General features: G+C 37.8%; 1 protein-coding gene across 3 annotated transcripts in view; it reads right to left on the reverse strand.

Annotated features, from left to right (window-relative positions):
- Positions 1-25,386, reverse strand: part of RABGAP1L (RAB GTPase activating protein 1 like) — a 762,391-nt gene that overhangs the window by 293,384 nt on the left and 443,621 nt on the right. For all 3 annotated transcript variants that reach the window (XM_006153335.3, XM_027773764.1, XM_027773765.1), the window contains 2 exons: positions 16,732-16,857; positions 14,644-14,787 (listed from right to left, as the gene is read on the reverse strand). In XM_006153335.3, the coding sequence (XP_006153397.1) occupies positions 14,644-14,787; positions 16,732-16,857 (270 nt within the window). The remainder of the gene's footprint in view (positions 1-14,643; positions 14,788-16,731; positions 16,858-25,386) is intronic.

The raw sequence follows: 25,386 nt of genomic DNA on the forward strand, positions 1-25,386 counted from the left end.
CCCTCAATAGAGCCTGGTTATGCTGCAATCCCTTCTTCATTCCTGCATTCTTTTTGGATTTGGGGCATGCATGCACATGCTCCAAGCCACCTGGCCAGGGTTTTAACGATGTGGTTAGCTATGTGAGATCAACTCCCTTACCCACTACCACAGGGCCAGCCTACAAATGGCTACTTTTGATGCAGTCAGCACTAAGAATTTTAGTATATGAGTGCATGCTCACCAGATTTGTTTTGTTGTGCCAGATCCACCAGTCTCCCTTCTCAGGAAATTTGCATCCATGAATAATTCCTGGTGAGTAGTTTAGGCCACATGGCTCTCCCTAATCCTATCCTTTGTGGCTTATTTTGAAATATGTGCAGGACCAATTGGTGCTCCCTCAGGAATTCTATTTAAAAGACACAGGAATATCGCCAAGAGCTATCAGTATTAGAGTTGAAAGACCAGGCAGACTTTTCTTAAACAATTGAGTTGCCTGAAAAGTCATGATGTATTTTTCTATGTGTTTCTTTGCAAAAATATGTCATGACTTTTCTAATAGCCCAATATATTAAGCCCTGTGAAAACGAGGCCATGAAGAAGTATTACAGCTGAGGAAAGAGAGAACATTTGATTCATAAACTGACAGCAATATGGATGAGTACCTGGAGTTACTATGGTACCAATCTTTCCCAAGGTTTATCTGCTCAACTTTTCCTCTGTATTTATAATAACCCCCCTCCCCCATTTTATTTGAGCTACTATGTCTGTATTTCTGTTCTTAAACTTTCTTAACTAACAGGCCAGCAGGTGCGTAGTGGTTACAACTCTGGGCTCACACAGCCAGCGATGATCTGAGTCCAGGACCTGGTAGCCTGAAAATCACACCATGCGTGCGTGCGTGTGTGTGTGTGTGTGTGTGTGTGTGCGCGCGCGCACGTGTGCACGCCCAAAAAGCTCAGAAAGAAAGTGGAGATGAGAATATGGCATGGCCATACCCCTGGAGGGTGATTTCTGACTGTCTCTGTTTCTCTGATGAGTGTACGCACGCTATGGCAAAAACCTTAAAAAAAAATCTTAACTAAAATTAAAGGAATTCCTAAAAGTATTAATTTTTTTACATTTAAAATTCAAGAGTAAACTTACTTTTCAGCTTGTAGGATATAAATGACAATGATGAAAATAATTTTGTTCATTAATTCTTCACTCTAGTTTCCTTAAACAGATATTTTGGGTGTATCTTCTATATGTCAAGTTAGATAATATCTATTCGGTAATGCCCAAAAGAGACATAGTTCCTCCTTTTAGAAATTCATCATCTATGAGGGGTGTGTGTGTGTGTGGGGGGGGGGCTCAGGAGACAGGCAGACATTTTGAAGGCTATACAAAGTAAATAAATAAATAACCATCAACTGTAGGGTAGTTTCAGACAAAGTGAGAGGATGGACCTACTTTAGAATGGCTGATCAGGCAAAGCTTCTTGGAGGAAATATTTAACCTTAGGTTAGAAAAGGTCGCTCAGGTAAAGAGTAAAGAATGCAGTCTAGGCAGAAGGGAAAGAATACACAAATGTTTTCAGTCTGAAAGACCTGAGTGTTCCAGAAACTAAAAGCAGGCCAGTACTGAAGTATGGTAAGAGGAGGATGACCTTAAGACAACGCTGTAGAGAAAAAGATGGCAAGATTAAGGCCAACTGAAGGGTTTCTAGCAGGTGGGTGATATGAATTAGTGTGTTTTTACAAAATTCTCTCTGGATGCTACAGAGAATAATGGAATAAAGGAGACAGGAGGATGAATGGGAAGACCAGTTAGGAGGTGATGTTGACTTGGGGAAAGAAAAAAGGTTCAAGACTTTTCTTTCTTTTCTTTTTTTTTTTTTTTTAATTAAAATTTTCTTCTAAAGGTTTATTTTGGAGAAAATAGTTCAAGACAGATTACAATGACAGACCGAATAATAACAATATAAAAAGCCTAGAAAATAATTTAACATACTATTTTAAGCAAGGGGTTCTGACACAGTCATAAATGTGTTCCCAAGTCTAAAGGGTAGGTAGCCTTCTGCCCACCCCCAAGTGCAGATGCTTTCATTTCAAAAAAGGACTAATCACATGTGATGACTCAAGTTCCCTCTTGCTAAAGAATATAAGTTTTTCATCGAATATAAACCTTCCGATTTCTGCAAATCTGAAACAATCAAAACACCATTAAATGGTCTACTCAAAATATTTCTTATAATAAGCAGTGATAAAGTTTTCCCACACCATGGGACCAGCAGTTGGCATAATGGCTATGTCGCTGGACTCCCATGCAGTCGACTGCGGTTCAAGTTCCAGAACCGGGGGCTCAAACCCACGCCAGGAGTGTGTGCGTGCATGCCCAAGATCACAGGAGGAGAATGGACGGTATGGTTACCCTCCCTGGGAGTAATTTCTCATTTTCTGTCTCCCTGTCCTTCTGGAGAGCGCACACATCCTATAGCAAAATCCTCTCAAAAAAAAAAAAAATCCTACACCTGTACAGGATTGACCTGTTTTCAGCAAAGCAAAAAGTACTTTGGTTGTTTTCTTTTTTCCCCTAGACAGTATGTATGCTTGCCAGAGAAAGGAGGGAGAAAGCACCTCTCAAGAGGATGTGGTCATACACAATCATTTTCCTCCATTTCTCCATATTATCAGGATTTGGGCCACACATGGCACATGAGCATGGCATGCTTTTCAAACCACTGGGACCAGGATTCAAACTGCAGTTCATGTAGGATCTAGTACCCAACACACAGTTTTAAATCACTTTGTTACAAGGTTAGCCCATAGATTTTTGTTTTGTTTTGTTTTGTTTTTTGAGGTTACAAAGCATAACACCAATTTTATGAAACAATAACACACCACAGGAAATAAACTGCAACAGTCTAGTCAAACCATGTCAACCAAAAAAGGACACTATCTCCTGTCCTTTTTCCCAGCCTTCCTCTTTCCAGAAAGTAAGTGCTTGGGCTTCATATCAAACACATGTCTAACTGCCTCCCCTTTTTTCCCTAAGCGACTCATCTTCTTCTGAGCATTCTTCATCACAGTCTTGGATTTCTTCACCATCTTGACATCCCGAAGACCAGAAACATCACATGGTGTTCGAGAGCAACTTCGACTCCGGGCTATAGAAGAGGGTGGAACAGAGTCTTCCCGTTTTCTTTTCCTTGTAACACTCCGAGATCGCCTTGCCTGGACTGCATAATGGGCCTGAAAAGCACAGAAAGCAATCTCAGGGCTCAGGACCGCAGCCCTGCTTCCAAGTTTCAGTGATGAATACAGAACTATTACAATAGGGGGAGCAGAGGTAGGAAGTTTTACAACCACTATCACATAAGCTAAAGATCCTTATGGTATAGTTAATTTCACACTGATTACTGGTTAAATATTGTCCACTTGAGCCAAAAGTCTATCATAAGACTCTGCTTTAACTTTAATGACAACTTCCTCAGTCAGGGTACTGTCTCTATTACAGGAAGTCCTTCAGCCTGCAAAGCTATAAATATTTTCTGATCATCTTTAGGAAGGTCAGCTATTCTCTTCACATCACATTTGTTTGCTACAATGATTAGAGGCTAGGAAGAAAGAAAAATAATGAAATGATCCTTCTCATACCGCAGGATGTAAATGGAAATATGCAAACTCACTCACCTTGTTGATGAAGAGAGGCTTGATGTTCTGGAAGAGCTCCAACTGCTCCTGCAGACCATGTCCACACTGCTCTGACAGGTCCATCACATACAGCACCGCAGCTCGCAGGTGGGCCAGGGCAGTGATGGCCTGCATCTCGATGGTGTTCCGGTCTTCCAGAGGGTGATCCAGAATCCCTGGAGTATCTACAACCTGCCAACGCAGATACTTATAATCCATGTGCCCAACAAATAGAGATTTGGTGGTAAATGCATAGGGCTGGACATCCACGCCTGCTCTCGTCACCTTATTGATGAAGCTGGATTTCCCAACATTTGGGTACCCACACAAAAGCAGAGTCCTTGTATTTGGGTCAATGGTTGGCAAACAGGACAAATGCTGACGCACTTGTTCTAAATATTCCAAACTCTGCTTCTGCCTCTTGATGATGGTGCACATGCGCCCAAGGGCAGCACGCTTCAGCTGCTTGCAGCGGTATAGAGAATCACCATATTTCATGAGCCGCACATAATCTTTAGCAACATTGTCTACTAAATTTTTGGCAATATTTATCTGTCCAAGAGTTAACTTGTAATGATCCTTGTCATAGAGAATATTCATCAAATCAGCATACAATGGATGAATATCATCCAACTTGGGGAAATCTGTTAGAATCTGTGAGAGTCTGTCATGGTAATTCTGTTGAGTAAATTTGACTTTTCTCATATAAAAATGTATGATGTAATGAACTTGGTAATGTTTATGAATAACCATTGGAGTCTTTCGTTGAGTCTTTGATAATGTCAGGTCAATAAAGTCCTTGGCGGATGGCACCACCGTGATCTTCTTAAAGTTGTAGTGCGCCATGCTGACGGGTGCACACGGAAACACACACACCAGCCGCGGGTCAAGACTTTTCTTAGAGGAAGAATTGATAAACTAGTGAATACGATATTTTCCAGATAGATGTAATTACAAATTGTTCAGAGATGCATACACATATAGCAAAATTATAATGTGCATGAGAATTATGAACACTGATTTCTGTGTAACGGTTCTTCTGAGGGAGAGCGGGGAGAATATGGTCAGAAAGAAGTAAACATTCCAATCTCACTGGCATTATTTTATTTCTTAACTGGAGAGGTAGATAGATATGTTCAATGTATTTAATTTTTTTGTATGTTTAAATAGCTAATCATAAATTTAAAAGAAAATGTTTAGGTATTTTATTCAATTCCTGTATACACAGATTAACTGATATGAGTTTTTTTTGCAACAAAAGATACTATAGAGCAACTTTTCCAATTCATTACAAACTGGAAGATTTTGTTTTTTTGTTTCTTAAGGACAAAAACCTGTCATCCTGAAACTTTAAGTTAGTGATCCTTGTTCTAATCATGAAAATGACACAGACAACAAATGAATACCGTGTACTCTGAGTTACTGAACAGGTCCAAGGTACATAGTCTCTGTAAGTCTTCACAATAATATGGGTACGATTTTACTGAAACAAAATATCACTCCTATTTTTAGCAACACACATCTACCTTTATTTAGAAGTACTAGGCTTGATGTGCTTACTTTCCTGCTGTTCATCTTTCATAATTATTCCACTCTAGATTTCTTATTTAAACATACCAACATTGACCTTAAATGCTCCCAAAAGTATCAAACCTGCTTCTAGAATAAACATTGCAGAGAAACAGTAGTCTGAGCATTGCCAAAGTAAAATAGTTAACAATAACATTCTCTAGTCACTTCGGGTTTCCAAGATGCTCCCAGAAGCAAAAAACAGCCTCCCTTCTCCCTTACTGCCACATTACATGAGGACGTGTAATAATTAAACTTACCCCAGTGGATCGATCAGCATATTCTGTTGCCTGTAAAGTAAAGGAAGCCTATCCAGAATCCAACCACTTTCTCACCACCTCTACTTGCACTACCTTGGGTTAGTAACCATCATCTCCCACATAGATCACTGCAACTGACTCCTAACTGGCCTCCTACTCCCCTGTTAGATCCCCAGCAATCTTTTTCCAACAGTATGACCTCAGTGGTCAGGATAAAGTGTGGATCAATGCACGTCACTCCTATATGAAAAACCCTCCGGGAGTTTCTCATCTCAGTCCAATAAAATCTAGAGTCTTTACGATGGGCAAAAATTTCTACTACGATGTCATATTTCTCTTCACTTCTTTATTTCTCTTCTTAGTACTTTTTATTTCTGATAGACCATATACTCTACTTAGTTACTTGTTTCTTATCTGTCTCTCCTACAAGGACAGAAACTTTATGAGGACAAAACTATCTGCTTTCTCTTCACTATTATATTCCTAAACTGGAATGGTGTCTGGCATTTAGTTAGATTTAGATTTAGTTTAATAAATGCTTGTTGAATGAATAGATTAATTTATGTTATTCTAAAAGTTACAAGAAGCACAGAAAATGGTTCTGCTATTTAAACTTCAGATTTCTGCATCCATTGGTAATGTCAGAATTAATCAAAGCACAAGAAACATTTTTAAGTCAACTAATGTGAATACCATGAAGATCCTTATAGGCAGAAAGAGTCAAGATCCAGAAGGGATTTTAGAGAGTTTTGCTGGTTCTGAAAATTTCTATTGATTAGTAAACCCTTGTAAAGTAGTCTATATAGTTTTATTTATTATTATTATTATTTTTTTTTTTGGAGAGGTTTTTGCTATAGGGCACATGTGCTTGCCAGAAAAACAGAAAGAGACGGAGAGACAGAAAGTGAGAAATCACCTCCCAGGGGGGATGGCCATGCTGCAATCCCTTTTCCTCCATTCTCCTCTGGGGATCTTGGGTAGGCATGCACGCACACCCGGCATGAGTTTAAGCCACCAGGTCCGGGACTCGAACCACGGTCAACTACATTGGAGTCCAGTGACATAGCCATTATGCCAATTGTTGGTCCCAGTCTATACAGTTTTTTTTATTGGTTAGTGAAAGCATTTATTTTTCCCCTACTCTTGTGGCTAATTATTAGTCTTTTTATTAAGAATTATTTTATTTAACTTTATTTATTATCATTATTATTTTAATTTGATCAGAGAAAGAAAGAGAGAGAGAGAGAGAGAGAGAGAGAGAGAAGCTAAGTGAGAAAGCAAGCTGCCAGGTCTGGGACTCAAACTATAGTCAGTCATGTGGAAATCTAGGGTCTTTAGCAACCACACCACCTGCTGGCCCCACTAATTACCAGTCTTAGAGAGTTTCAGAAACATTTATGCTTGTGTCAGAGGTCTTAATCTCCCTTAATCAGCCCACTCTAATGAGTTCCTCCCACCCTGGAGGAGGGGAGGAGGCAAGATGGGTATTAGAAAATATTATATAATAGAACTACTCTTCAGAATACAATGTCAGAAAACTGCCTTGAAATGAAGATTATATTTGGTTCTATTTAATCATGTAATATAGCACCTTGTCTTTTTCATCGTCCTAAAAAAAGGAGAAGCAGGAGATATATTCTAATTCAAAAGGTTCATAATTTCCTTAAATTTTATAAAATACCAATTTATTATAAAAGCTAAACAAATTTTTGGGGTACTCTTTAAAAGTTGAACTATCTGGAAAGAGTTAACTTCAAACATCAGCTGTCAGTCATTTTGTCAAGACTAAGAGAAATACTGGAGTTTTCCTTTTGAAAGACAGTGAAAGAGAAAAAAAACCATCTTTGGGATACTACTGGAAAAGAAAATAGAATGGAACTTTCATTAATGTCACTGGCTAAAATTCTGCTTGTAGTGAAAAAGCATCTCAAATAAGGCAGAATAGGTAATTAGAAAGCTTATTAATTGAAGACACAAGAAGTAGCTAAAGGAGACCAGTAGATTGCGTAATGGTTACGTCGCTGGCCTCCCATGTAGCCGATAGCAGTTTGAGTCCCAGACTCTGTGGTGTGTGCATGCATGCCCAAAATCCTGAGAGAAGAGACTGAAGCATGGCCATCCCTCTTGGGGGGTGATTTCACACTTTCTGTCTCTCTGTTTTTCCAGCAAGCTCATGTGCCTTACAGTAAAAATCTCTCTCTTTAAAAGAAAAACAAAAACAAACAGCAGCCACTAAAAAGTGTAGGTAATGAATATTAATATTAACTGAGTGTTTTCTATGTAGTAGGCATAGTGCCTGCTTAATATAAGTACTTTATATTAAATCTCATTTAATCCTCACACTAAACCTCCAAGACAGGTATTGTTAGCCTCATATTACAAATGAAAACACTGAGACCCGCATAAGTTAAAGAACAAGGTGACTGAGAAAAGTTTGATTAGAAAGTCCAGTGTCTTGAGACCAGCAGTTAGCATAATGGCTATGTCGCTGAACTCCCATAACTCCCATAGCTCCCATGTAGCCGACTGTGGTTCAAGTCCCGGACCTGGTGGCTTAAACTAACGCCGGGCACATGTGCGTGCGTGCCCAAGATCCTGAGAGGAGAATGGAGGAGAACGGATTGCGGCATGGCCACCCCCCCCGGGGGTGATTTCTTGCTTTCTGTCTGTCTGTCTCTGTCTGATGAGTGCACACACCCTATAGCAAAGACCTCTCCCCCACCAAAAAAATGCCCAGTATCTTAACTCCAATATTACATGGTTTCTGCTCTGCTTCTTTTTTTAAAACTGAGTATTTTGCTGGATTTTCCCCATCAAGGTAACTTCTCTCAAATAAGCATAAAAGTGATTGAACTCTTAGGTCCATCTCTTGGTTCCCATCTATATTCAGATTCAGCTATATTCAGCTATCAGGTGAATCATTTCAATCACCAAATGAGTTTCATTTTGTTGCATATTCATGAACTCTAATCTGACACAGGATCTGCTATCTAAAAACAAACAGAACCGAACCTTGCCCTTGATCACAAGGAAGACCTTTACTGAAAAAACAAAACCAAACACAACACTCAAAAGACAACACTCATATGACTTTGGAAGGCTATTAGGCAGCATTGACTAACACAGAACATATGCGAACCCTAGCCTATCAATTCCACTCACAGAAGTGCACACATGTGTTCCACAAAAAACAAGTTCAAGACCTTTGAGAGCAGCACTATTCATAATAGCCTTAAACTGAAAACGACTCAGACTGTATCAAAAACAGAATATAAAAATGGGTAAGTTATAGTATATTCAAACAATGGAACAAACGAATAATACCTACATGCAATGGTAAAGATACATTTCATAAACATAATGAGCCATGGAAAAAGTTAGACCAAAAAAAAGAGAGTTCACATAGTATTATCCCACTTACACGAAGTTCAAAAATCTTTGATACAAAACTAACCTTTGATGTTAAAAGTCAAGCTTGTCCCATAGACTAGTGGTTAAGAGAATCAGATCCCATATGGCTTACCGTTGCTCCAATTCTGGCCATGGTGGCTTGAAAAACATGCCAGGTGGAGAACCAGCAGTTAGTGTAATGGCTATGTCGCTGGACTCCCACGTAGTCGACCGCGGTTCGTGTGCGTGCGTGCCCAAGATCCCAAGAGGAGAATGGAGAAGGGATTGTGGCATGACCATCACCCCTGGGGGGTGATTTCTCGCTTTCTGTCTTTCTCTGTCTGTCTGGCGAGTGCACGTGCCCTATAGCGAAAACCTCTCAAAAAAAAAAAAAAAAAAGCCAGGTGGATGTGCATGCATGTCCCCAATTTCTACAAGATGGAGAAATAGATAAGGTTTGTGGTGTGACTACATCTCTTGGAGTGTTAACTTGGCTCATTCTCTCTCTCACTGTCTCTCTTTGTGTAGTGCTCACACCTTCTATAGTGCTCACAGCAATTAAAAAAAAAAAGTAATTACTCTTCAGAGGGGTAGTTACTGAAAGGGGGCATTTCTTTCTTTCTCTTTTTTTTTTTTTTTTTTTTAAGAGAGATTTTTGCTATAGGGCATGTGCATTCACCAGAGACAGACAGACAGAAAGTGAGAAAAGTTATCCCCCTCTCCTCCTGGGGGGGATAGCCATGTCATGATCTCTTCTCCTCCATTCTCTTCTCAGGATCCTGAGCACGCATGCAATTGTGCCCTATGTAAGTTTCAGGCTGCTAAGTCCAAGATTTAAACAGGAGTTGGCCATGTGGGAGTCCAGCAATGTAACCATGACACCATCTGCTGGTCCCAAAAGGGGGCATTTCTAAACTTCAGATAATATTTCTGTTTTGTTTTGTTTTTAATCTAGATGCTAGTTACCTTATTGTGTTTCTTTAGTGAAATTTCACCAAGTTTTACATTAATTTTCACCTGTTTTCTGTGCTACACTTTGATAAAAAATTTTTTCTGTTGTTTGTTTTGGTTTGGGTTTTAAAACAAGCTCTGGCAAGTTATAATAAAGAAAAAAGTCGCCTGATTTACTTTTCATCATTCTGTTCCATCCAGTATGTTTCTAATGATATTGGAATGACCTGGATCAATGATAGCCAGTGTGCGTACTCACGTGCTATGCCAAACTCAATATTAATTCTACTGTAGTGATGAACACCAGTTTTGTTCAACATGGCATAGTATGCTATTTCAGATTTCCTCAAGGCTGGGCAGTCGCTGGAAAGGATGACCAACTTCACTTTGCCTTGTCTGACCATCTTCAGATCTGCTTGTACCCCAGCATGTACTTCCCACTTTTCATAACAAGTTGGAGCTTAGAGCTGATCGACTCCAGAGACTTCTTTTTCTTCTTTGTGGCCACTATTTTCCTGCCTTAGGTATGGGATGGCCTCTGTCCAAGGACAGTCACCCAGATTGCCAGAGCATAAAAAAGGAAGCCAATATAAAGTGCTTTTCAAAGAGTACAATGTTGGGCCAGCAGGTGGCATGATAGTCAAGATGCTGGACTGCCACATGGTTGAACAGTGGTTCTGTTGGTACCTGGTGGTTTGCTTTCTCACTTCCCCCCCCTCGCTATCTCTCTCTCCAGCAGCCTGAAATGCATAAGTGCCTCACATCCCAAGAGCAGAATAGAGGAGAAGGGGTTGTGGTGTGGCCATCCCACCAAGGGGTAGTTTCTCACGTTCTCTCTCTCTCTCTCCTGTCTCCCGTGAGCGCCCGCACTCTATAGGAAAATAAATAAATAAATAAATAAATAAAGAGTGTAATGTTTTATTCTTGGTGGGTTAATAGCAAAAGATTTATATTATAAATGCTAATATGTTTGGCCTTTCTATTTCTCCAAATAAAAGTAATAATAAAACAGGTTTGTTTTATACTGATTTAAATTATTGGCTAAAAGTCAATCTACAGAGTTCCATTCATCTTAATAAAAAATGTATTTTACATTCTAGTTTCGAATCCTGTTGCAATCCATTTTCAACTAAACAAAGGAATTAACCTAGCACTCCAGTTTAATAAACATTTTAAATAAAACTATTAATAAAACTAGCTGATTTCTACTCAGGCTACATCATCAAAATCTATCAAATTTTTCTCTTTTCTGCTAAATTAACTCCAAATTCTTAACATTAGGATGAATGAAGAAATTCTTAAATGCATAAATTTAATAAAAGTGTCCCAAGACAATATCCCTTCCAAGAGTAAAGTCTTTACTCACTATCTTCCTTTTAACTCTGCATTGAGATCTTTGAATAAAACACTGTGCAGACCAATTTTTTTTGTCAGAATGATCAACTTTGAAAAATCAACACTGTTCTGAGAATTTCTCAACTTTTTATTTATAACTAAATATTACTTCATATACATCAAGATTTGAATTGTTTTCTTAAAAAGAGAGAAAATGACAAAAGCAAACACTTAAAGATGATTTATGATTTATTTAAGACCAAGTTACCTTTTCTTGGAATATTTTATCAGAAGAAAGGATAACTTTTGATATAAATATTTTATTAACTACAAAAAGGGGCAAAGAGAAAACACAGAGACTCAGGAAGTAAAAGTTTACTCAGAAATCTCCTTTGTAAAATAATCCTTGACAAAGATGAGTTAGTGGAAAGAATGAATATCCTGAAGCACACTACAACACTGTTCCCAATGAAGTTTGTTTTGAAAGCTCCTTTACTCTGTTAAGCAATGTTGTCACTTATTTTCCTGGATATCATGATGCTGTGATTACAGCCTATCCCATGGTTTGGAGAGCAATACAACTTTCTCAAACAGCTACAGAGCACAGATTTATAGGAAGAAAAAAATAACATCTATGATGCTCTTATTAATTTTAATGAATATTATGATCTTTCAAAAACTGTGATTGTGAATCACAGTTGACAAGTGATGAGAAGGCTTATAAATTTACTTTCCTTTTCTGTACCATAAATGCTGCTAATTTTCTTAGCAACTGACATTAGAAATCTAAGTATCTTCAAGTTGACATTTCCTGAGAAATTGTAAATTTAGGTCCCAGAACACTCATGCATGGTGCTCCAATACCAGCTGTGCCAGTATTTAGGCAGAGACAACTGTAGAAAGTCATCATTCCATGCAACTAAAGGACAGAGTTAGTACTCTACCAAAAGGGAACGAGAGATCCCATTTAGCTAGTGCGATTACACACATTAATTTCATTCCCTTTTCTATAATGAATACTATAGAACCAATCTAGTATGAAATAAATCTCTTTCAGCAATAAATGTGAAGGATAAGAAATATTTGCAAGCTCATACTACATATAATGCACAAGTCATTAAAATGACAAATCCCCACTTTATAGAATAACATAAAATACTAAAGAAAGTCAGCTCAGCATGCAATAAATAAAGCCAATGGACATTTTTTTCTAATCAAAACTACCTTCTAGTCAACATTTTGTCTTAAGATGATAGAACTTTCGTTGGTTTTTAGTATTACAACACATTGCACTAAAAAAATAGGGAAGTTGGAATTAATTCACAACACTGAATTGGAAAAGCAGACAAAGAGATTTTAGAACAAATGTCTAAATTTGCGTTGTGTATATTGTGATCACACTACATTGACTTTGAATAAAGTTTCAGCTCTTAATACTGCATTCTTCCTATAGATTAAAGGCATTTTACAAACTAATTTGTAAACCAAATGAATAGGGAGAATTAATGTGCTATTAATCAAGTTCTCTAACTATTATCGTGCTATATTCAGGATTCAGAAACCTGTTCTATGAACCCAGCAAGTCACCCAACCCTTATCACTGCACATTACAAAAGATTAACATTCTTACAAGCTTACAAAATGATCTGTAGCCTTCCAATTTTATGCAACTGTTATCTAGAACCTTTGAAAAGCAAAAGCCCAGCCAGCTACGTTGACACAGACAGCTACTGTACTAGGCTGAGAAATAACACTGCTATGCTTTATATATGAGGGTTCTTCAGAAAAGTTCAAGGAAAATGTGTATCATGAAGAAACTACGTATGAATTTTAGGGTTTTTTGCAACAAAATCAACTTGTATTTTAATTCTAATTTTCTATGAACTTTTGACATTCCCTTATAGCTTTAATATTCTTTAATCTTATTTTTACACCTAAACTTCTAGCTCCTAGGGTGATGACAATGGCTAGACTTTTTCTTTTAAGAAAAAATAAGTTTTACCTAAAAAAAAAACCATAGTAATAAAAGTTGATTTAGATATATTACACTTACAATTGTGTACATAAGCTTATGTTGAGTTGTTGGAAAAGTCATGATTCATTTTTGCATAGAAAAACAGAAAAATATGTCATGACTTTTCTAACAACCTGATACTTTCGATTACTCTAGCTTTTTTTTGTTGTGGTTGGAGAGAGGGGTTTTTTTTTTTTTTTTTTTTTTTTCTTGGGGCATTTTTTTTTTTGCTATTGGGCATGTGTGCTCACCAGAAAGAAAGAGAGAGACAGAGAGACAGTAAGTGAGAAATCATCCCCCAGTGGATATGGCCATGCCGCAATCCCTTCTCCTCCAATATTCTCTTGGGATCTTGGGCATGCACGCACACACACATGCCAGGTGTGAATTGAAGCCACCAGGTCCAAGACTCGAACCGCAGTCGACTACATGGGAGTTCAGCGACATAGCTATTACGCTAAGTGCTGGTTCCTAGCTTTTTTTCTTAAAGAATTATTTTATTTAACTTTATTTGCTTATTTACTTACTTTAATTTGACCAGAGAGGGACATGGTGGGAGGGGGGGGGAGGTTTGGGGGAGAGAGAAAGGGAGGAAGAGAGAAAGTGAGAAAGCAAGTCACCAGGTCTGGGACTCGAACCACAGTCAGCCATGTGGGAGTCCAATGTCCTTAACCACCATGCCACCTGTAGGCCCTATTACTCTAGCTTTTTAGGACAGTTACATTTTTATATACACTTCTATTCCCATAAAAAAAAAAACAAACTTCTCATTCATCAACTTTCCTATCACTGCTAAAATTGTTAAATATTTTGATGGGCAATATATTCAATAACATAAATATCTTTATTTATTTAAAAGAATAAGATAAACAAATCAACCCATTTAAGAAACTAAAACCAATAAAGTAAATAAATACCAATAAAGTAAATAAATAAATATCTAAGATATTCTACAAACTACCTTCTCAAATATTCTGTCTAAAAATATAATTTTATGACCTAAAAGTTTTAGTTTATTACTTTTCATCTCTCAGGAGCTTCAAAGATAATTACAGAGAGATATCTTGTGAACTAAAGAATTAGTGACTATGAAAATCGCATTTATATTCACTCTTGTTATACAACTGCATTAATGTTAAAGCATCTGATTCTAAATTTATTTATTTGACTTTAAAGGTGCTTCCTATTAGTAATATATTATTACACAAATACAGACTTATTTTGAATTTAATCATATGAATTTAACTGTCTACTTTTACTTTGTAGGAATTATATATGCCTTAATTTTACATTCCTCACAAGTCATAAAGTTATAACTAAAGAAGTCCTTACTAAAAATTCAAACAGAAATTTTTGGTCATTATATATGGTTTAACGTCACAGGAAAAAAGAAAATGAAGCACAATATAACCATTTCAAGTAGAAACTATTTTCTCTTTGGCTTAGGTAGGAAAGATGGGAGTCACTCTACCTCACAAAGCAGTAAGTCAATGATGTGGAACACCATGCAGAGTGGGAACTTGGCAGTAAACAGAGTGAGAAACCACTGGGATGCATACATATGTGCTTCCAGGTTCAGATCACAAAAATGGCTGTGCAGGTCCGGTAGCTGCTCCTAACAGTCAAAAGTGGAAATTTTAGACAGAGGAACATTGAAGAAGCTTTATTTCCTACCATAATTGCAACTCATAACAAGCTTTAATGCTCACTTAACTGTATTCTAGCATTGGTTGCCTTTTCTGTAACTACACAGAAGTGATGAGAGGAGATGAGGATTAGGCATATGACAGGTAACTGAGGAAAACAAAGGCGGACTTGTTATAAACAAAGGTCAGCTCTTGCTCACTTGACTATTTCTGTCTCTTGGGAAATGCTTGCTCTGACAAAACACCTGCAGTTAATGACTGTCTTGACTCTAGGTCAAGTCACAGCATCCCCATACAGGGTTCAACTCTTAACTAGCTAGAAAAGAAATGTTTCTTCTCTTTGGAGACCACCCAGTGTCAACACCATCTGGAGTCTTTGATGTCATTTCAGTATATTTTTTGAACACCTGGAAAACCCCAAGGCATAGACAAATATTTAAAAACCTATCTTCGACATTAAAAATGGCAAAGTAAAGTAAGTGTGTAAGGGCATGAAATTAGATTATCTCCTAAAAATATCGATATGCTAGCTTTATATTTCTTCCCAAGTTAAACAAGCAAAGGCTTTTCAAGAGTATGAAAGGTGAAGTGTAAAGTATTAACATAGCTATTCCTATAACTGAAGGACAAAGGCAAAGATAAGTAAAAGCTCATGTTGTGTTTTCACGGACCAACAAAACAAAACCCTTCTCTCAATAAAACTGGTCCTTAACCTCACTGCAAACTCAGTCTTCTACTCCCCTGTTCTAGTCTTTCAGTTTCCTATTGAGTTTATTTCCCTCTTTAGGCACGTATGAGTCTCCTGACAGGTCATGTCAATGAGTTTCTATAGCACTTCTACTCTCATATTCCACTAGCCTTCTTTCCTAATATGGAATCGATCCATTCATACCTTTCCTTCTCATTTTTCATGGGTTCTCAATGTAACATTTAGAAAAAGTCATTTAAATATGCTGAGTAGACTCATTACAAATTCAAAACTCCCAACCTAGGGTATAAGCTCAAAGCTACTCAATAATTCCTTTTGTTACCTCTAGTCAATAATTTAGCCCTTTCTCATTATCTTTTTAATTACTCAGTGTATGTATAAAAATTTACATTTTTTTTGAGAGATTTTTGTTATAGGGCGCGTGCACTCGCCAGACAGACAGAGAGAGACATAGAGACAGAAAGCGAGAAATCACCCCCCAGGGGGGATGGTCACGCTGCAATCCCTTCTCCTCCATTCTCCTCTTGGGATCTTGGGCATGCACGCACACGCGCCTGGCGTGAGTTTTAAGCCACCGGGTCCAGGACGCGAACCGTGGTCGACTATGTGGGAGTCCAGCGACATAGCCATTACGCTAACTGCTGGTTCCCCCAAATTTACATTTCTTAATTATGAGGAACAATGTTAGGGAAATTAATTGCAAAAAATTTAAAATACGCCCCTACATTACAGTATCTTAGGTTTTTTTTCATTTCTTTATCAATATACTTCTCTATCAATATACTTTATCAATATACTTTATCAATATACTTCAATATACTTTTTTCCAAGTGTTCTATGCAGACCTAAATATAGTAGTATGCTTTGGAGAAAACTCTTGTATTTTTATTTTTTTATTCTGTAAATATCCTCATTCCTTTACAAACACTCAGCAATCTCTTTGCTGACATAACTCACTACACCCATACTTCAAAGTGAATTGTAGTTGAATATTTAAAAATGTGAGACAATTTTTTAAATAGTCAATGGCTAAGTAAAACATACTACGATATTAAGACCAATGTAGATGTTGGTCAGAAACCAAATCCATTTGCATTTTCAGTAGTAATCCATTAAACTTTCACAACTTATTGCTTATCACCTGTATTAGACTTTTCTGTAACTCAAATCCTTTAGTGAGACAAGTTCCTAATTTTTAATTTACCTGCATTAGTCTCTCCAACTGATAGAATTTGCAATGAAGATCTTCAAAGTTGTTTTTGTAGAGGTCTCGCAAATGATAGTCGTACATGATTTTCACTAAAACACAGAATGCTTGTTCCTCTGGCATCTATAGAAAAACAAATACATACAAATCATGATTGTGCAGCATTTGGTCAGAATATCAGAAAAGTTCCTTCATGCATAAATGGTTGAGGCCTGCAATGAATGGAGTTCTTCAGAACTAGCCTTCTTCAAAGTGACAGGAGGAAGTGACCTGGATAAAGTTTCTAGCCTCCTCACTTGAGATAAATCATCCTCTTTAGTTAATTTTAATCATGCTGCCATTCATCTATTAGGGTGTCTTTAAAAAACAGGTAATATAGTCATGGAATTAAAAAATCAAAACAATGTAACAGGATGCAAATGTAAGTCTTACTCTTTTCTGTTCTCACATATACTAACCCTCGGTACCTTCCCCTCATTTCTTTTACAGCCTTATAACAACTGCTAATAATTTCTGCTCTATCCTGACAATGTTTCTTTAGATATATAAGATCATTACTTTTCTTATTTTATTTTGCTCCTTTACTACATAAAAGATAACATCTACATACATTGCTATGTCTCTGAGGTCAACGTACGTGTCCTATAGCAAAAATCTTAAAAAAAAAAAAAAAAGTAATGCTGGAGCATGTGCAAGCATGCCCACAATGCAGAGAAGAGACTGGAAGTGAAGGCACTGCAGGGAGGCCATCCTCCCTGGGGCGTGATTTCTTGCTTTCTGTCTCTCCACGAGTATATTTACCCTATAGCAAAAATCTCTCTCTCTCTCTCTCAAAAAACCCAGGTACATAGTATTCTATCATGTACATATACTAGTTTATCTCACTTAACCAGTTTCCTATTTGTGCATACTTGCAATGGTCCTAATTTTTATTTTTTTAAAATCACTAATAGCTGCTGGGACTAGCAGGCAGCATGGTGGTTGAGGGCACTGGATTCTCACATGGTTGACTGTGGTTCAAGTCCTGGACCTGGAGACTTGCTTTCTCAACATTCTCCCACCCCCCATCTGTTCTTCTCTGGTCATATTAAAAATAACTAACTAACTAAATAAATAAATAAAGTTAAAATAACTCCTTTAAAAAAAATCACCAATAGTTGTAATGAGCAACCATTTACAAGGGGACTTGAAAATATCATGGAGGGCCAATAAGTGATGTAGTGGTTGGAGCACTGAATTTCCACATGGTTGACTATGGTTCAAGTCCTGGACCCAGGCTTGAAAATCACAACAAATAAATAGATAAATAAATAAATGTTTTTTAAAAAGTTCATGGAAAAATAAAATAAAAATGTGAATTTATGTTGGTGTAAAATAACCCCTGAAATCCAATCATAGCTTTTCTACAGTATGCATTTTCCACAAAATTTCTGAAGACCACTTATATATACACAGAGAGCAACATATTTTAAATTTTGATAGATAGTGTGGTACTGTTCTTCTACAGTCTTCTTTTTTTTTGGGGGGGAGAGGTTTTTGGTATAGGGCACGTGCACTCACCAGAAAGACAGAGAGAGACAGCCAGACAGAAAGGGAGAAATCACCCACCATGAGGGATGGCAACACAGCAATACCTTCTCCTCCATTCTCCTCTCGGGATCCTGGCCATGCACACATGTACCCAGCATGGGTTTAAGCCACCGGGTCTGGGACTCAAACCATGATCAACTACACGTGAGTCCAGCAACATTGCCATTATGCCAACTACTGGTCCTGCTCCTACAGTCTTCTTGATAAAGCTGTTTTTCTTTCTATGAAAGATAGTTTTTAGGAAAGAAGGACCTTTTTTTCGGGTGTTTGCCACAGTGCATGTAAATTTGCCAAAGAGAGACAGAAAGAGAAAAAGTGAAGGATCACCCCATTCCCCACACTCCCTCAAGAGGACAGCCACACTGTAATCCCAATCCTTTCTCCTCCATCCTCCTCTTGGGATTTTGAGCATGCACTTGGTATGTTTTTCAAGCCACTAGGTCTAGTATCTAACCATGGTTAGCCATGTGTGAGTCTAACACCTCAACCACCATGCCATCTCTTGGCCTAATCAGGAAAGGTTCTTATGAGCTTTTACCATTAAGAATTAAATGACTAATAAAATCTAACATATTGGGACCTGCAGATGGTGTGATGGTTACATCACTGGACTGCCACACAGCTGACTGAATCGAGTCCCAGACCCAGAGCCTTGAAACTCATGCCAGGCACATGTGTGCATTCCCAGAATCCTAAGAGGAACATAGAAAAGGGATTGCAATGTGGCTATCCTCCCTGGGAGCAGGGGATTTCTCCCTTTCTGTCTCTGTCTCTTCAGCGAGTGCCCTTATAGCAAAAATTTCTTCAAAAAACAAAACAAAACAAAAAACTAAATATTAATCCTCTCAGAGGTATTTTTTACCTGAACAGTGAATAAAGTCAGAGGAACAAGCCTTGAAGTGTGCTATCAATAAGCTGAATGAGGGACATATTCAATATTCTAGGATATTCTAAATATTTTTCTAGCAGACAGAAAAAGCTGTTGTTCTGGACCAGCAGGTGGTATGGTGATTAAGGCTCTGTATTCTAGCTGACCATGGTTTGAGTACTGGACCTGGCAGCTTTAAAATCACACCAGACCTGAGTGTGTGCATGCCCAAATCCTGAGAGGAAAATGGAAGAGAAACCCACCCGCCCCTCTCCAGCAAGGTGTTATTTTTCTCTTTCTTTCTGCTTCCCTGTCTCTCTCCTGAAAGCTGATGCACCCTATGGCAAAAACTTAAGGAATAAAAAAGCTCTTAGCCTTACTCAATGTCCTAGGTAACCATTACGTAAACATCTACTTCAAATGGCACTTCCTTGAAAATCTGAATTTGGCTGATTATGGTATTTCACACCTTTGTTAGACGAACATCATGTCTGAATGGCTGAATCAAGTAGAGTTCTATTTATTAACTTAAAATGTAATTAAGTTCCTATACAAATCAGCCACTTCTATTTTTCTACTTATAAGTCATGAAATACCTAAATTAGTTAAATAGAAATCTCCTCAAGTTAAATAAGTACACCTTGCTGTTGTCATTTTGATTCTTGAAATATTTGCTCATTTCTTTTGAAAACTGTGAACTGTTTAAATCCTCTGACTTCAGCTATTCAAGTTAGCAAATATTTGTCAGCTCCTATTCAATTACTTAGAATTATAAATACACTGTGTCTGGAAAAAAATTAATTTTATTCCTTTAGTATTCTGTCATTGCTAATTCCAGTAACACTAACTTGCACATATGAAAGGATCTTCAAAAAGTTCATGTAAAATGAAAATTATGAAAAAACTATGCATGAATTTTAGTTTTTTTTCCATAAAAATAAACTCATACTTTAATTCCACTTTTCCTGAACTGTTTGAAGTCTCTTTGTTTATAATACTTGGGAGCACCAGATGGCATAATGGTTACGTCCCTGGACTCCCACTTAGTTGATCATGGTTCAAGTCCTGGACCCAGCAGCTTAAAACTCACACTGCAGGGGCCAGCAGGTGGCGTTGAGATTAAAGGTGCTGGTCTCCCACATGGCCAACTATGGTGTGAGTCCTGGACCCAGTGACTTGCTTTCTCACTTTCTCTCTTCACCCCACTCTGTCCCTCTCTGGTCAAATTAAAATACATAAAGATAATAAAATAATTTTTAAAAACCCTCACACTGGAAGTGTGTGCATGTGTGCCCAAGATCTTGAGAGGAGAATGAAGGAGAAGGGACTGCAGCATGGCCATCCCTCCCTGGATGGGGGGTGTGATTTCTTGCTTTCTGTCTGTCTTGTCTCTCTGGTGAGCATATGTACCTACCCTATAACAAAAAAAATCTCTCTTTAAAAAAATAAAAAGAAGAATATTTTTCTTATTGACAAGTTCTAAGCCTCTTCATCTTCCTCTTTAGGTCTCTGCTCAAGTGTTTACATAGAAAAGCTCCATGTGAGATAACTATAGTCAGTCCTAGAGAAAGAGAAACTAATTCACTTATGGTCTCTTTCTAATGAATGACAATTAGAATAATTCATTATTGGTTTCTCTTTTTTTAAGATTTTTTTGCTATAGGGTGCTTGTGCTTACCAGAGAGATGGAGAGACAGAGAGACAGAAAGTAAGAAACCACCCCCAAGGGGGCATGGCCATACCATGATCCTTTCTCCTCCATTTTCCTCTCAGAATTTTGGGAACACAAGCATACATAGCATCTGGGGTAAGTTCCAAACTGCCAGGTCTAGGTCTTGAACCATGGTTGACTACATGGGATTCCAGTACCTTAATTATTACACCACCTGCACCACTAGTATCTCTTTTTAAAAATATTTATTTATTTTTAATTATTATTTAATTTTATTAATTAATTCATTTCTTTTAATTTGACCAGAGAGAGACAGAGAGACACACACAGAGAGAGAGAGAGAGAGAGAGAAAGCAAGCCACCAGGTCCAGGATTTGAACCATGGTTGGCCATGTGGGAGTGTCCAGCGCCTTAACCACCACGCCACCTGCTGGGCCCAGCACCACTGGTATCTCATAAAGAGGATAAACCTTTATTTTCATGAACATGGTAAAAAACAATCAAACAAAGGCTGTCTGTCTTTTGGTTTATACACATAGTCACTGAATAGAGATATGGGTGGATCCAGGTACTGTGCTAAACTCTTGAGACACGAAGATAAAGTACCTTCCCAAAGACAAGCAAACAGGCAAGTATACTTGAGTCTGATAAGGATACAAAAGTCTTGGGTTTGGGGAGGCTGGGTATGTGGATGAAAAGGCAGACATCACTATAGCTATAGTGCAAATAGAGGCATGGCTGCGTATGAAACAGATCAGGATAACTGTTCAGGATAATGATAGGGAAATGACAAATGTAACAAATTTCTGCTTTGTTTTGGGTGTAGAACTTAAATATCATATCTCTCAGGGCAGCGTGTGGCCTGGTGGTTAGGAAGCTGGATCCCATATGGACAAGTGCATGGTTTGAGTCCCAGATCTATAGGATGGAAAAACACTCTGGGTACATGCATATGTGGGCCCAAAATCCAAAAAGGAGGGAGAAATGGAGGAGAAAGGATTGAGGCCTGATTATTCTCCGTGCTTTCTTCCTCTCCCTTTGTCTTGCTCTCTAAATTCTGGCAAATTAAAAAAAAATTGTATTTCTTTCCCCATTATTCTCTGCTTCAAATATGGAAAAATATACTCAATAAGTATTCTTCAAAAACAAAACCATTCACAAGTTTGAACTTGAACCCTAAAAAATAAAAATCTGTAAATTTTTTTGGAGAGGTTTTTGCTATAGGGCACATGTGCTCACCATAAAGACAGAGAGAGCGAGAAAAAGAGAGAGAGAGTGTTGAAAAGCAAGAACTCACCCCCCCAGGGGGGATGGCCACACCACAATCCCTTCTCCATTCTCCTCTCAGGATATTGGGCACGCACGCACATGCACCCGGCGTGAGTTTAAGCTACCGGGTCTGAGACTCGAACCACGGTTGACTACATGGGAGTTCAGTGACATAGCCATTACACCATCTGCTGGTCCCAAAATTTGTAAATATTAACTGACAATTCCAGACTACAATCTCTGTTTTGCTAAAATGCATCTATATTTGAGGGGGAGGGAGTCTTAGAGTTAGCATCCTTCATTTCTAGCATCAGTAATACAACTGAGTTTTTAATTTTCAGTTCTTTTTTTTGCCACATGATAATAGAAGACTAAACTGATAAATATCAGCCCAGCTGTGGTGATTAAGGTCTAGCAGAAGGAGCCATTGAGATCTCAGATACTGTATCATCATAAAAATGACTAAAATGAGTCCCTATGAAGACCAAAAAAAAATTAAAAAGGATGCTTACAAAATGAGTGAAAAATAATAGGAAATAGATATAATCCTTTGGAAAGCAGAAATGCAACCTTCTCTTTCTAGTTTAAAGACTAAATGGGATCTATTCAGTATGTCTTCCTAAGCTTCTCTTAGTATTCCTCTTCCTTCAATTAATATATTCATCATTAGAAAAAGCAATCAAAATAAACATACAAATTTAGTTTTTAAAATGTCAAAGATTCTAAAAATAAAAACGAGTACCTGAAAGGTATAAAATATGACCAAACACCAAATACTGACTGACTTTCTTATATTTATTTTTTAATTTGTCAGAAGGTGCATGTACTCAGAGGATGACAGAGAGAGAGAGAGAGAGGGAAAATGAGAAAGCACTACCCCTTGGTCACTCAGCAATCCTTTTTCCTTTATTTCTCCCATTTTGGAATTTGGGGCATGCACACACAGGAGCTTGGCATGATTTTCAGGGTCTGTGACTAAAACCAAACAGTTGGCCATGTGGGACCCAGCTGCCTTGACCAGCATGCCACTGGCTGGTCCCTGATTAACATTTACACTACAAAGAAAAAAGGGGAAAATGATCCCCAGACAGAAGATAAAACTAAATTATCCATTCCACATGAATGTGGTCCACATGCTTTTGGAACAATATACCTTCTTCCATGAATGGAGTGAACATTCCACTGATTTTCTGGGTTTTCTTCAACAAAGACAGATGCTAGTGAATAATCTGAAAATAATAACTGCCAGGGTCAGTAGGTGATGAGGTTGTTAAGGCACTAGACTCCTACATGACCATGGTTAGAGTCACAGACCTGACGACTAAAAAAAAAATCACACCAGGAGCGTGTACGTGCATGCCCCAAATCCTAGGAAGTGAGTGGGAAAGAAGGGATTGTGGCACGGTCATCCCCCTGGGGGGGGAGGGGGATTTATCGTTTTCCCTCTCATTGTCTCTCTGGAAAGTGTGCTAGCCCTATGGCAAAACCATAAAAAAAAAAAAAAAAAATCCAATAAGAAAATCATAAGCACCTTAAGTCTTTATTTTCCACTTACACACTGAAAATGAAAACTTCTAGCCATTTGTTTCTTTTCCCTTTAAATTAAATAGATACTACAATATATCTAAATTGAATATTTGTATATGAGCCATAAAACAGTCATTGTACAAAATATTAGTTTAGTGTGTGTAATCAATTTAAATGACTGAGAGGCCAATAGCCAAAAAGAATTGGCTGAACAAATAATTATTAATTCTAGAAACAACAGCAGCAGCTACAATGACCAAATTTACTCATTCACTATTCATGTGATCCTCACAAATGTCCTACAAAGTAGGGTTTATTTTTACAATTTAAAAATGAGACTAGTAACGTTGAGAGACGTTAAATGATTTGTCAGTAAGTATAGATCTACTAAGTAAAGTTTGGATTTAGTCTCATGACTGTCCTCTTTTTGTGCCAGGTACAAAATAAATAAGACTCTTTACACTCAGCAACATAAGGTACTCAGAACTCATTAATAACCCTAGGAGAATAATATTACTCCCATTTTATAAATGAAGAAATTGAATCTCAGTTTGGGAAACTTTTAAAGTCATAGTCTTAAAAGGATCTAAAGTACAATTAAATACATACTTGTGCTTTTTATTATCCCTTGAAGGAGTTCGGCATTGAAAGGGCAGAGAAACACAGGAAAATAGCTAAATGGTAGGATTAAAAGAGGATTTTTTTTAAAGGCAAAATGTCTTGAGTATATTACAGGACCCAGGAAGATGATGTTGAGAAATGGCTCAAAAGCACTTGATGTAAAAAGTAATTCAAAATAGGAAAATGAATGCTTTCTACTCTTGGGTTATAAGGAAAGGTGATTTGGAAGTACAGGGTATAATTTTAAAATACACAAAAACTCTTTAGTGAAGATACTACCCAACATGATGTGATGTATCTGTCTAGAACCCTATCTCCCTATCAGCTGACAGCAGAACCCTTTTCCTGTAGGAAAGCCATTTGTTTGTTTTTAATGTAGGAGCTACAACAAAAGATGTTTTCTTTCAAACAGAGTTGCAAACCTGAATGGATATGAAACTGAACCAGCCAGCAGCCATGTTTCCCATTGTCTGGCCTACTTATATAATTAAGGCAAAAAATGAAAAAGACAGAAAGATGAACAGCAATTCCTGATAACAAAGTAAGAACTCTAGAACCATATCAAATCATGTTAAAAGCATTCAGTCATGCACCCAGCCATGTCAAAATCATCTCTGAGGGGAGCAGATAGCATAGCAGTTATGTTGCTGGACTCCCACATGGCTGTGATTTAAGTTTTGGACCCAGTGACTTGAAACTCATGCTGGCGCATGTGTGTGCATGCCCATGACTCTGAGAGGAGAAGGGAATACAGTATGGCCTTTCCCCCTTGGAGGGTGATATCTCACTTCCCCTCTCACTGTCTCTGTCTCTTTCTCTCTCTAGTAAGCACAAACACCCTAAGGCAAAAACCTTGAAACAAACAAACAAACAAACAAACAAACCCATCCCTGGTCTTGGTCAGCCTAGATCCTGAGCACATGTACCCAGTCAGGGAAGTTCTGGGACTCAAACCCAGAGCCTTTCTAATGTGAGATTAGGTGTGTTATCACTGTGCCACCACCTAGTCCACAAATATGGACTTTTATGTACACACTGGCACTTATATATACATAAATATAAAGATATTTGGAATCCTCTGTCTTGTCACCTTGGATTCTATATA

The sequence above is a fragment of the Tupaia chinensis genome, unplaced genomic scaffold, assembly GCF_000334495.1.
Source record: "Tupaia chinensis unplaced genomic scaffold, TupChi_1.0 Scaffold000369_1, whole genome shotgun sequence".
Taxonomy (NCBI): domain Eukaryota; kingdom Metazoa; phylum Chordata; class Mammalia; order Scandentia; family Tupaiidae; genus Tupaia; species Tupaia belangeri.